The 12,890-nt window shown below is 42.6% G+C and overlaps 1 protein-coding gene across 2 annotated transcripts in view; it reads left to right on the top strand.

Annotated features, from left to right (window-relative positions):
- LOC106569219 (contactin-associated protein-like 2) overlaps nt 1-12,533 on the top strand; it is an 86,932-nt gene extending 74,399 nt beyond the window's left edge. For both annotated transcript variants that reach the window (XM_082960879.1, XM_014140362.3), the window contains 8 exons: nt 81-299; nt 651-887; nt 1,080-1,310; nt 1,717-1,850; nt 2,595-2,688; nt 4,884-5,114; nt 8,282-8,356; nt 8,448-12,533. In XM_082960879.1, coding sequence (XP_082817005.1) covers nt 81-299; nt 651-887; nt 1,080-1,310; nt 1,717-1,850; nt 2,595-2,688; nt 4,884-5,114; nt 8,282-8,356; nt 8,448-8,647 — 1,421 coding nt within the window. In that variant the 3' untranslated portion in view covers nt 8,648-12,533. The remainder of the gene's footprint in view (nt 1-80; nt 300-650; nt 888-1,079; nt 1,311-1,716; nt 1,851-2,594; nt 2,689-4,883; nt 5,115-8,281; nt 8,357-8,447) is intronic.
- The last annotated feature ends 357 nt before the right edge of the window (nt 12,534-12,890 follow it).

Genomic DNA, 12,890 nt, shown 5'->3' on the forward strand with positions numbered 1-12,890 from the left:
CTTCTGACGATCCAAAGCCTGTTTGGCAGCACCCAAAACCTTGTTATCTAACTCCTTGCCCTTTCTCCCCTCCTGCCCAGCTGCCACGGTGGTGTCCTTCTCCTTTGATGTGGGCAACGGTCTGGTGGAGCTGAGTGTGATGTCGTCCACTCCTCTTAATGATGACCAGTGGCACAGGGTGGTGGCTGAGCGCAATGTGAAGGAAGCTGTGCTGCAGCTGGATGGGCACTACAAGGAGGTTCGCCCTGCACCCACACAGGGTCACACCCGCCTGGAGCTATACAGCCAGCTCTACGTGGGTAAGATATCCTGCCTACCTGCCTCCCACCACATAGCTTAATGATGATCCAGTTTATATGTCTATGTGGGTTAGACTACTGCTGCTCAGCTCATGGTGTTTTGACCCGACTTATACAGGCTGCACTGTTGGATACAGGCCCACACAGTTTTCACATTGCACACAACAACAATGTCAAAAGGTATAAGGATGTCAATTCAACAACTTCAACAACAAAAAAACTTGCATTTAGGATGAGTTTAACTGTTTGTTTTTTTTTTGTTTTTTTTTTACCAGAAGTGTACTTTGTAACATACGTTGTTGTAAACCAAAATACCTAATACAACTTCTTGTCATAAACGTTATCATTCAGGTGCATCTGGTGGCCAGAGGGGGTTCCTAGGATGTATCCGTGCCCTGAAGATGAACGGTGTGACACTTGACCTGGAAGAGAGGGCGAAGGTCACCCCAGGGGTTAAGCCTGGCTGCTCTGGCCACTGCACCAGCTATGGGCAGCACTGCAGAAACGGTGGCAAGTGCATGGAGAAATACAACGGTTACTCATGCGACTGCACCTTGACTGCCTATGATGGGCCCTTCTGCACTGAAGGTAAAATACAGTCACAGTCATGTGAGAGAATAGTAACTGAATATGTCCGGGTATTCTTTTCTCAACTTTACACTGTGGTTCAACTATAACTTTACACGGTGCTTTAGGGAGGCTAATATCGATTCGCTTGTCAATCTCTCAAACTTATGCTGATGTTTTGTATTGCTGCCAAATGTCTCCTGTGTGTATCAGATGTGGGCGGCTACTTCGAGAGTGGAACACTCGTTCGTTACGACTTCCTTCCCGAGAGGGGCCTTCCAGCCATCAGGGATGTGAAGAGCCTGTCTCCCTTGCTGCCCACGGAGGGCAACCTGACCCAGGAGGAGCTGGTGTTCAGCTTCAGCACCTCCAACGCCCCGAGCATCCTGGTCTACATCAGCTCTAGGACCCAGGACTACCTGGCTGTGGTGCTCAGACACAATGGTGAGAGAGAAACTGCTCAAAGGGTTTGAAATGCTTGAAAGAACAAGAGAGCAACCCTGGCCGTCCGTTTATAGGGTTTGAAACGCTTGGAGGGTGAAGTTAATGGCTCGGTCAGCAAAGAACCACAGAATGTACTGTAAATTAGCTCAATAGCTAATTATATAGTGCAACACACAGGTTGGGCATGGTCCCAGGCACATACATATTTCACTGAAAAAGCAGAAAGAGAGAGTGATAGTCAATTTAGTATTTGGCAATGTAAAACGTCATTTAAAATACAATTTCCACTTGAGTTTGATACTCTTACCATGTTACTAAGCCAAACAGAATATGGACTGACAACCATATGAATTACGATGGTGATGGAACATTAGGACTGACTGTCCATTCCATCTCCCTCTGTCAGGAACACTTCAGATCCGCTACAGCCTGGGAGGCCTGAGGGAGCCGTTCACCATCGACCTGGACCAGCGCAACATGGCCAACGGGCAGCCCCACCACATCAACATCTCCAGGCAGGAGAGGAACATACGGCTCCAGGTAATAATAATGAGAACAGTAATGTGGTTTTATATCTCTATATAGCACTTTTCAGCTGCAGGTCCAGTATGACCCTAGTGTTCCCATGTCACAAAGGGGGATCTGACACACAGTGGGATTTGCTGAAGTCATGAAATTCAAAACGATATGTTTTATTTCCTCTCAGACTACGTTAGGCCGCAGGTAAAAATCATACCAATGATGTAGCTTTATTTAAAGAACTATTTTCATCAAGCAGTTGAAAGGTTGGACTTTAATGTTCTACTTGTCCCAGGGAGGGCACTGCTCTCAGTGGGAGATTTGCTGACGTCATGAAATCCAACAAAATCCAACCTTTCCCTGTACTCTGACTACATTAGGCTGATTGATAGCTACGTAGACAATAGATGAAGCACTTCATTAAGGAGTTGAAAGGTAGGACTCTAGTGCTCTCAGGAGGGGAGGACACCACTCTCAGTGAGAGTGTGCTGTCCTCTCAGACTGCGTTAGGCTGTTGACACACCTGACCCACCTTGTCTGTGGAGATGGTTTTTAGTGCAATGTGCTATTAGCACAGTTTCTTTCTCTGTGTATCTTATTTGGCCAATGAATGATACTGTGCACTGGCATCAGCTCGGATTTTCAGAAAGAGACTCTCTAAAGTCGACCACTAGGGGGCAGTAATAACAATACAGTACAGCTGAACTGGGTTTATAACTGACTGGAATACATCATGATTCATGACCATATGGTATTATTTTCCAGTTGGATCATTACCCCCCAGTCAGCTACACTCTGCCTGATGACTCTGACACCCAGTTCAACCTGGTCAAGACCATATTCCTGGGGAAAGTCTTTGGTAAGTGCAGATATAATCCATGTATTACTGGAGTGCAAATATAAGAAATGCCATCAGAGGTATGTGTACAGATCTCTTAGAATTCGCCCCTAAGTAATTTTAGGACTTTGCTTCTGTGTGTTCTGATAAAAATCAGAACCATAATTTGTGTTGCCCATCCGTGGCTAAAAAGTGATGAGTCCTGGTTTAGTCCAGGTGTATTAATATATGTAATGAGGGTATCAGTATAGATGGTAAAGGTGATGTTGCCTTGACAGAAAATCATGTGTTGATACAAAGACATGTACATGTATTTTAGTGGCCATATTGTCTAGGTCTTAATCTGACTGATGTAGTACACCTCCCCACACCACTCAGAAAAGCGCAGGACAAAACGCCTGTATCATAGGACCATCAGGAACCACAACACAACAGTATTCTGTAACCAGACGAGGGATGGAATAGGAACTGGAATAATGTGATGTGGCGTGGTGGGAGGGAGCAGTACTGTGTCTGCAGGAGTCAGACACCAGTACACTTGTACTGTTCTGAGAACAGTAGAATGCCACATTCCGCCTGGCTGGTAAAGCCTTACGACTCCCCAGAGTGCTTTGCTGCTGCACTCTGTGAATAAATTAACAACAGACCCACCGATCTCTGACATCATCCTCAGGGAGGGAGGGAGCACAGAGGCCCGATCCTGATCCCCCATCTTGCACTCCTGTACGCACATCCAGGTTTTCTCTGAGCCGCGCTGTGAATGTATTAGCTCACTGATCCATGACATCATATTTTCTCCATGTCTTCTCTGGTCTGGCTGTGGGGAAGGTAGGGAAAGGAGGTGGACTGAATCACTCGGGGTGCATTCATATTCAGAGCTCGCTGGCTAACCAAGGCTGCAGGCACGTAGACACCCTGGCAGGTACATAGACAGGCTGACAGACAGGTATACACACAGGAAAACAGACAGAGAGATTGATAGATGTATTGGCAGGAAGCCAAATAGACTACTAGCTGGCAGGAAGGCAGCGAGGCAGATACAGAGGTAAATGGACCTGGTGACAGACAGACACGGACAGACAGACACGGACGGACAGACAGACAGACAGACAGACAGACAGACAGACAGACAGACAGACAGACAGACAGACAGACAGACAGACAGACAGACAGACAGACAGACAGACAGACAGACAGACAGACAGACAGACAGACAGACAGACAGACAGACAGAGACAGACAAGATCATAGACAGGTGTACAGCGGCCAGTGGTAGCACTGTATAAGGCAAGGACTTGTGCTCTGGATAGAGGGTCTGCAAGGTGGAGGCAGAGCAAGCATCACTACATTCAGGGAGGACAACAGGGCAAACAGGTACCACTCTTCTGTATTTGACTAACTTGAGGTGGCATAGTGTTTTGGATAACAACATAACTGTAACTACACTAAATACATAGGTATTGGGGAGACTTATTGTAAACCTTGACCTTGTGATTTGTGGCTGCAAGATTTGTTTTAGATTGGCATTTCCTATACAGGATATACTGTAGGGTAGGTCTATGTTGCTTTTAACAAACCTTGCCACTGTAGTTTTATCATTGGTTTAAGATGGTGAATTTTCTTCTTGTAGATATTGGGATGTGTTCTCAAAAGTAAAGATCATGAATGGCACAATGCATGGCTAATGTTCCAAACTGGGTGTGTTTTGTATTTTTTTTAACCCGGGGGCATATGAAACATCCTTCTTACAAGTAACCTTAAAATTGTGAAATTACTCTTCTTTAGCCGCCTTTGGAGAATACGGTATTGCAGTAGAATTGGATACTTTGTTTTCCCTGGTCTATTGGGAGTATATATCTGCGGTAGGACCTTGTACAGTAGCTGCCTGTCTGTAATGTAGGGGGAGACTAGGGATTGGGAATACAGGATCACCAACCAGAGGCTAGATTCCAGTGAACATAAATCAAACTGGAGAGGCTTACAGTATTGCAGTGTGCTGAGTAGTAGTGCATCATGGTGGTAGAACAGTATTAAGTGGTCAGATAGCATCAGTCAGCAGCTCCACACAAGCAGAAGATGATAAAGCTCTACTGTGCACTGATACACTCAAGGTCTATACATTTCACATAGGTTGACAGGGATACCATAAGGAAGAACTCCTATCTAATCCAGAACTGCTGTTATGTTTTAAATGAATTTGTCTTGGTTTTGATCAGAAACTGGCCAGATTGATCCAGTCCTCATAGAGAAGTACAACACTCCAGGGTTTGTGGGCTGTCTGTCCAGAGTTCATTTCAACAACATCGCCCCTCTGAAGGCAGCACTGAGGTCTGGCATCGTTGCCCCGGTGACCACCCAGGGCATTCTAGTGGAGTCAAACTGTGGGGCGTCTCCTTTCACGATCTCACCAATGGCTGCTGCCAACGACCCCTGGCACATGGACTCAGGTACAGTAAATCATTGTGTATCTATCTATCTATCTATCTATCTGTCTATCTCCTTTGATTGTCCGACCAATGGAACCATTTATTCATAGTGTCATGGGATTTGATTCTATTCTTGTGGTTTTACGTCTTGTTCCATCATCTTGAATACTGCGTTTTTACGGTAAGCACTGTAAGGCCTTTACAGTATGTATAGTAGATGAATTGTCAGTGGTCAACTGGCAGCACCAGCGGTCCACTCAGTTCTCCAAAGAGATCTGATATTTCATAATAACTTCAAGCCGTTATATTTAATGGTGGTATTTTTCTTCTTCTCCAGCTATTGTACCATTTAAACCCATGTGCTGTGCTGTTTAGCTCCTGTGGATAGCTCTTCAGGGTGGTTATTACTGGGTCAGTGTATTGATCCTGGGTGAGCTTTTCCAGATACATGAGATATATTGCTGGGAAACACAAGATCTATCTCCTGCCTGCTCTGAGAATGGTCTGCTCTGTACTAGGGTATGAAACTCCATCTCTCAGGGACTCTGTGACTATGCTGTATGTCTAACCTATGGAGGCATATGTGAGGTTTCAATAGGTCAGATAAATCATTTTAGTGATACTGCTTTGGTAAGGATTAATATTAACAAGTTCAGTTGTCCTACAGCTAGGCCTAATGGAAGTAGTGGGTTGATCTTTTCAGTTATTGATTTTTACACCACAGTTAGTAAAAGACTAATAGAATTTTAGATAAAATATGAGAATAAGATCATTTGATCTTAGCCTTGCATAGTGCTCCAAAGGCGACAAATCAGCCTTTGTAAGCTCCCTGTGAGAGGCATCTGTGATCCCTGCCCCACGTGTGTGTGTGTGTGTGTGTGTGTGTGTGTGTGTGTGTGTGTGTGTGTGTGTGTGTGTGTGTGTGTGTGTGTGTGTGTGTGTGTGTGTGTGTGTGTGTGTGTGTGTGAGAAAAAAAAACAGTCTTTCATGAACTAATTCTTGCGCTTGATTTTTCCCCTACTAGCTCTGATTTTGCTGATAGCTACTTTATTGAAGAACAATGTACTTACTATGACAGATATGTGGTTGTCCCACCTAGCTATCTTAAGATGAATGCACTAATTATCTTAAGATGAATGCACTAATTGTAAATCGCTGGGAAGATATTTTTGATGTACCGATTCCATGGACAAGGTGTATGAGTTGATATATAAAACAACGCAAGATTCAAGACTTCATGCTTTTCAGCTAAAATAATTGCACAGAATTCTTGCCACCAACAAAATGTAGAATATTTGGGGCATACAATCATCGCAGCCCTCCAGATTTTGTTGTGAGGATACAGAATCAATAGACAATTTGTTTTGGTATTGCACTTCAGTAGCCTGTTTCTGGTCTCAGGTTCAGGAATGGCTGAAAATGCATAACATTTATCAAAAATGTACCTTAGAAATAGCATTGTTGAGAGATCTGGAGAGACCTGGTCAGTCAATTACTAATGTACTAATACTCTTAGTAAAAGTATTTATCTTCAACTCGCACTCTGTGGATTCTATTCGATAGATTCAAATTGTATGTTAAACATCACAGCATAGTTGAAAGATATATGGTGCGTAGAAATCTGAAGAGGGTGGCCAGCAGAGATGGGTGGGATGAGCTGAGGGAAGCTGAGGGTTGGGATGTGGAACTGGAGACAAGTGGAAGTGGAGTCGCTGGGTGGGGGATAGAATGATGGTCAAGGATAAAAGTTTTTTAAAAATAGTCAAAATAAAACAAAACAAGTTTGAATGACACTGACAGGCAGTGTTGTTACAGCTAATACCTGTTTGCCTGAGGCTGATAGCACACAGGTGTTTGTACACATGCATATACACACATACCGTCACTCAAACGCACACACACACTTGTAAATAGTGCCATACATATTCAGTTGGCCTTGCTGTTATGATTTTTGTTGTCCTTGATGTCTTGTTTTTTGCATAGAAGTTTTCTGTTTTTCTTTGTCTTTCTCTTCGCTTTTGTTCATTTTGTTGGTTGTTGAGGGGCTGGTGTCTTGGGGGAAAGGAATTATTTTATTTTATGATTTGTTTTCTCCAGGGGGGCACAACTATGGCGGGGTGGGGGTTTCTCAGGGAACTCTGTGTGTGTGGGGGGGTCTTGCAGGGGTGGTGGCCTGGGGTTGGGAGCTCAGTCCGGGGGCTGGTAATTCTCTGGTTCAGGTCCCCGTTTTTGACCTTGTGGGAGGTCTGTCGACGTGCCCTTGAGCAGGGCGTTGACCCTGGTTGCTTCTGTGGGTCTCTGGATGGGAGTCTGTTAGATGACTAATGTGATGTAAATGTTGAGCAGCTTCACTGCAAGTAGATTGTATGTTTTAATATTTAATAAGAAGAAGAAATACAATTTTTAAACTAAGTCGCTCTGGATAAGAGCGTCTGCTAAATGACTAAAGTGTGTGTGTGATGAGGGATTTTCACGGATTCTGCAGGATCCACTCAAATGGACTAGTGCTCACAGAGATGTCAGCTGAAAAGATTAGACTGCCCCTTTTGACTCTCAGCCCAAACCTACTTCCCCCATAGACTCACATACTGTGCATATACTGCATGCTATACACACAGTGTATACCAAACATTAGGAACACCTTCCTAATATTGCATTGCGCACCCCCCCTCCCCTTTTGCCCTCAGAACAGCCTCAACTTTTCGTGGCATGGACTCTACAAGGTGTTGAAAGCGTTCCACAGGGATGCTTCCCACAGTTGTGTCAAGTTGGCTGGATGTCCTTTGAGTGGTGGACCATTCTTGATACACACGGGAAACTATTGAGGGTGATAAACCCAGCAGCGTTGCAGTTCTTGACACAACCTACCATACTCCGTTCAAAGGCACTTATGTTTTTTGTCTTGCTCATTCACCTTCTGAATGGCACACAATCCATGTCTCAATTCTTTCAAGGCTTAAAAATCCTTCTTTAACCTGTCTCCTCCCCTTCATCTACACTGATTGAAGTGGATTTAACAAGTGACATCAATAAGGGATTTCATCTGGATTCACCTGGTCAGTCTGTCATGGAAATGTTTTGTATACTCAGTGTACATCTCCTGTCCTTTACATTTTTTTTAGCATTGTTGGATTATTTTGGGGTGGAGATATTTTGTAGCTGAGATTTGTTTTTGTTTACTTTTTCAGCTGGTGCTGTATTCCCATTCAATGAGGAAAGAGTTAGCCGGGATGGAGTTGATCAGAACTCTGCAGTTATCGGAGGTGAGTAGGAGCAGTAACCAACTCGCCTACTATACAGGGTTGTTGATGTTTTTAAAGGTCAAGTTGCTGATAATGGCCGTTGTACTTGCAGGTATCATTGCTGTGGTCATCTTCACCATCCTCTGCACCCTGGTGTTCCTGATTCGCCATATGTTCCGTCACAAGGGCTCCTACCACACCAACGAGGCCAAAGGGGCGGAGTCTGCGGACTGTGCCGATGCAGCCATCATTGTCAATGACCCCGCCTTCACAGAAACCATCGATGAGAGCAAGAAGGAGTGGTTCATCTAATCGGACATTCACATTTTGGTACTGGGCAGAGGTGTGCCCATTGCTCTTCGCTGTATGAAGGCAAGGCTTTCTTTGATGAGGGATGAATGATGTGTCATTGTGGACTAGGGAGATGTTCCCATGGACTAGATGTGTGCTTTGGCTGGCTTGTCTATAATGTATTTACATTGAGTGAGGAGTTTTGTCAACATGATATCAGTCATTCACATGGAGCCATTATTTCAATTACTGCATCCACTGAACTGAGAATGAGGGGAGATAAAGTTATTACTTTATTGCTTTTTGCATTACAGTTGATATGTCTTAATGATTTCAGCTTTGATTGTAGAGATGTTTATGCCTGCATTTAGTGGGTCAAGCACAAACTGTATACTTATATTTCCTTTGCTGCCAAAATGAGACCAAATGAGTTGCTTAGAGACAAGAATATCCCTACACAGTTTAAAAAACACAAAACGAAGGTTTATGTCATAGACATTGACATTTGATTGTATTGTAATGTGTTAATTTGATTGCACTGCAGTCCTTTTTTGTGTGTATAATACAATGGCATGCTTCAAGATAATGGCATCCCTTCATTGCACCATTCTACACAGTAGCACTTGTATTTCCTCACAAATGTGTCTTTTATCTTGCAAATGTTTTTTTTTTTGTACCAAATTATTCAGCGTGCTTTATCTGTTTTGCCCAGTCTTGCTACATGATGGTTCTTCCTGGAAAGATTGTAATCTGGTATGAGATGACAGGTTCACATTTGGGGACATTGTGACTTTTGAAAGGGAATCGCTGTAATATTGTTGTGAAAAGGTTTATAGCACAAACAAGCATATCAGTTATAGAAATGACAATATCTGGCTTAACCCAACGTGCCTTCAGGGTTCAGCCACTTAGCCTTCTGTTTTGGACTATTTCATTATGGGCCCAATATCTAACAATAGAAATACTAAGGCCAATAGGGACGTATTTATGATGGTTGCTATTTGCTAAAAGGAAAATTAAAGTACATGGCTTAAGTTCAGCTGTCTCCATGGACAGTGATACACTGCAGTCGTGGCCAAAAGTTGAAAATGACACAAATATTAATTTTCAAAGTTTGCCGCCTCAGTGTCTTTAGATATTTTTGTCAGATGGAATACTGAAGTATAATTACAAGCATTTCATAAGTGTCAAAGGCTTTTATTGACAATTACATGAAGTTGATGCAGAGTCAATATTTGCAGTGTTGACCCTTCTTTTTCAAGACTTCTGCAATCCGCCCTGGCATGCTGTCAATTAACTTCTGGGCCACATCCTGACTGATGGCAGCCCATTCTCGCATAATCAATGCTTGGAGTTTGACAGAATTTGTGGGTTTTTGTTTGTCTACCCGCTTCTTGAGGATTGACCACAAGTTCTCAATGGGATTAAGGTCTGGGGAGTTTCTTGGCCATGGACCAAAATACCGATGTTTTGTTCCCCGAGCCACTTAGTTATCACCTTTGCCTTATGGCAAGGTGCTCGATCATGCTGGAAAAGGCATTGTTCGTCACCAAACTGTTCCTGGATGGTTGGGAGAAGTTGCTCTCAGAGGATGTGTTGGTACCATTCTTTATTCATGGCTGTGTTCTTAGGCAAAATTGTGAGTGAGCCCACTCCCTTGGCTGAGAAGCAACCTCACACATGAATGATCTCAGGATGCTTTACTGTTGGCATGACACAGGACTGATGGTAGCGCTCACCTTGTCTTCTCCGGACAAGCTTTTTTCCGGGTGCCCCAAACAATCGGAAAGGGGATTCATCAGAGAAAATGACTTTACCCCAGTCCTCAGCAGTCCAAAATCCCTGTACCTTTTGCAGAATATCAGTCTGTCTATGATGTTTTTCCTGGAGAGAAGTGGCTTCTTTTCTGCCCTTCTTGATACCAGGCCATCCTCCAAAAGTCTTCTCACTGTGCGTGCAGATGCACTCACACCTGCCTGCTGCCATTCCTGAGCGAGCTCTGTACTGGTGGTGCCCCGATCCCGCAGCTGAATCAACTTCAGGAGACGGTCCTGGCGCTTGCTGGACTTTCTTGGGCGCCCTGAAGCCTTCTTGACAACAATTGAGCCGCTCTCCTTGAAGTTCTTGATGATCCGATAAATGGTTGATTTAGGTGCAATCTTACTGGCAGCAATATCCTTGCCTGTGAAGCCCTTTTTGTGCAAAGCAATGATGACGGCACGTGTTTCCTTGCAGGTAACCATGGTTGGCAGAGGAAGAACAATGATTCCAAGCACCAGTCTGTTATTTGAACTCAATCAGCATGACAGAGTGATCTCCAGCCTTGTCCTTGTCTACACTCACACCTGTGTTAACGAGAGAATCACTGACATGATGTCAGCTGGTTCTTTTGTGGCAGGGCTGAAATGCAGTGGAAATGTTTTTGGGGGATTCAGTTCATTTGCATGGCAAAGAGGGACTTTGCAATTCATCTGATCACTCTTCATAACATTCTGGAGTATATGCAAATTGCCATCATACAAACTGAGGCAGCAGACTTTGAAAATTAATATGTGTCATTCTCAACTTTTGGCCACGACTGTATACACACTCTTAATTAATGCCTGAACTTGTATGGCTTTGTTGGCATCATGTGGTACTATATGTAATATTTTACTGTATATGATAGAGTACAGTGACAAAATGTATGTTTAATGTCTAATTTGATTTCCTTATTTATTTGCTTATTTTCAGAATGCCCCACAATATTAAACGGTTCTCCCTTACAAGTGCCAACAAGACTCAAGTATGGTTTCTATGTCAGCCTTTCTCACGTTAAGATGCTCAAATTCACATCATGTGGGTTTGGTATTTATGTGATTAATTCAGAGGGGCATAACACAGACAACACAGTGTGTGCGGAAGACAAGAACTGGAGGATTAGAGAAGCTAAGGGGAATGTAGACAGCATGAGAGAGAGTAATGAAAACCTGTGCAATGAACATGAAATTATTAGCGGTTACTGCTGAAGGCTGTAACAGCATTCTGCAAACTGAAGGCATCCCTCCTTACATATAATGTCAGCGTTCCACATGCCCACAGCAATTTTGCACCACTTATTATTTGGTAATTGCTTCATTGTTTCTTTGTTGTTGATATTTTGTCATGTAGGCTATTATGAATCAACACAGAACCCTCTGCATCTCACAAGGGTACAGTTTGGTTTATTGTTGTAAAGGGGAGCAAAACTTTGATTGTGCTTCAGATAGTTTTGCTCATTTGAATTTGGGTATCACATACTTTATGTAGTAATAGTCAAGTTGCAACTGTATCACAATAAAACGTACTATTTTATAAGCTAAAATAGTCAGACATCATTTTACTGTAGAGCAACACTATGACAAAGCATGAGCTCACGCCAGACTATCTAACACTTCAATATTATAGCATACTGATATAGAGAATACACTTTTTATTTATGTTGCATTACCCATAGCATATGTGTTGCTGATAACCACTTTTGTCAAATGAAAGATTGGCATTGGATTTCAAATTTCATTGTTTGATTACAATTTTTTACTTTCATTTGCAGCATGATATGTAAACTAAAAACAGTACCACATTGCAGTACAATATATTTTACATTAAATATTTTGTATGTTTCTATCTGAGGGATGATGTGCAAAAGCCTTTTTATAATATATTTTAATTTATTTCATTATAATTAAATGGCAGTTTTCTTTTTATTACATTGTGTGAAAAACATAAATTGTAAAAAATTGTCTTTTACAGTGGCTTGAGATCAAGTCCCCCAAAATGCATTTAATTTATTGTTATTTATGTTCAGTATTGTATGTTAGGCCTGAGATTTCATACGTAATGTGATTTTGTCTTAATATAAATCATTAAACAAGCCTTGCCATACAAAGAGTGTGGTTGCTTTATCATCAGATGCCTCCCCATCAGAACCTTCCTCCCACTGACATTTATGGTAGACACTAGCCTGGTCCGTCAAACTATGCCGGACCTAGCCTTTTCTGCAATTCTATACATTTTGCCATGGGGCAATGATAAAATGTTGTAATTTTATAAAAATTCCTACAATTCTACCCATTTTACTATTGAGGGGATAATATATTTTTTTTCTTCAGTTTTAAGGCAAATTTCCTGCAATTCTACACAGTTTGCCATGACTTATACCATGTTAATATAATATGGAGTGAGAGTGACCAACGTGCCCGGTGGGTATTTGGCTATGATTACTATACATTTAGATAGCTGACTA

This window comes from Salmo salar, chromosome 14 (genome assembly GCF_965601325.2).
Source record: "Salmo salar chromosome 14, fSalSal1, whole genome shotgun sequence".
Classification (NCBI taxonomy): Eukaryota; Metazoa; Chordata; class Actinopteri; order Salmoniformes; family Salmonidae; genus Salmo; species Salmo salar.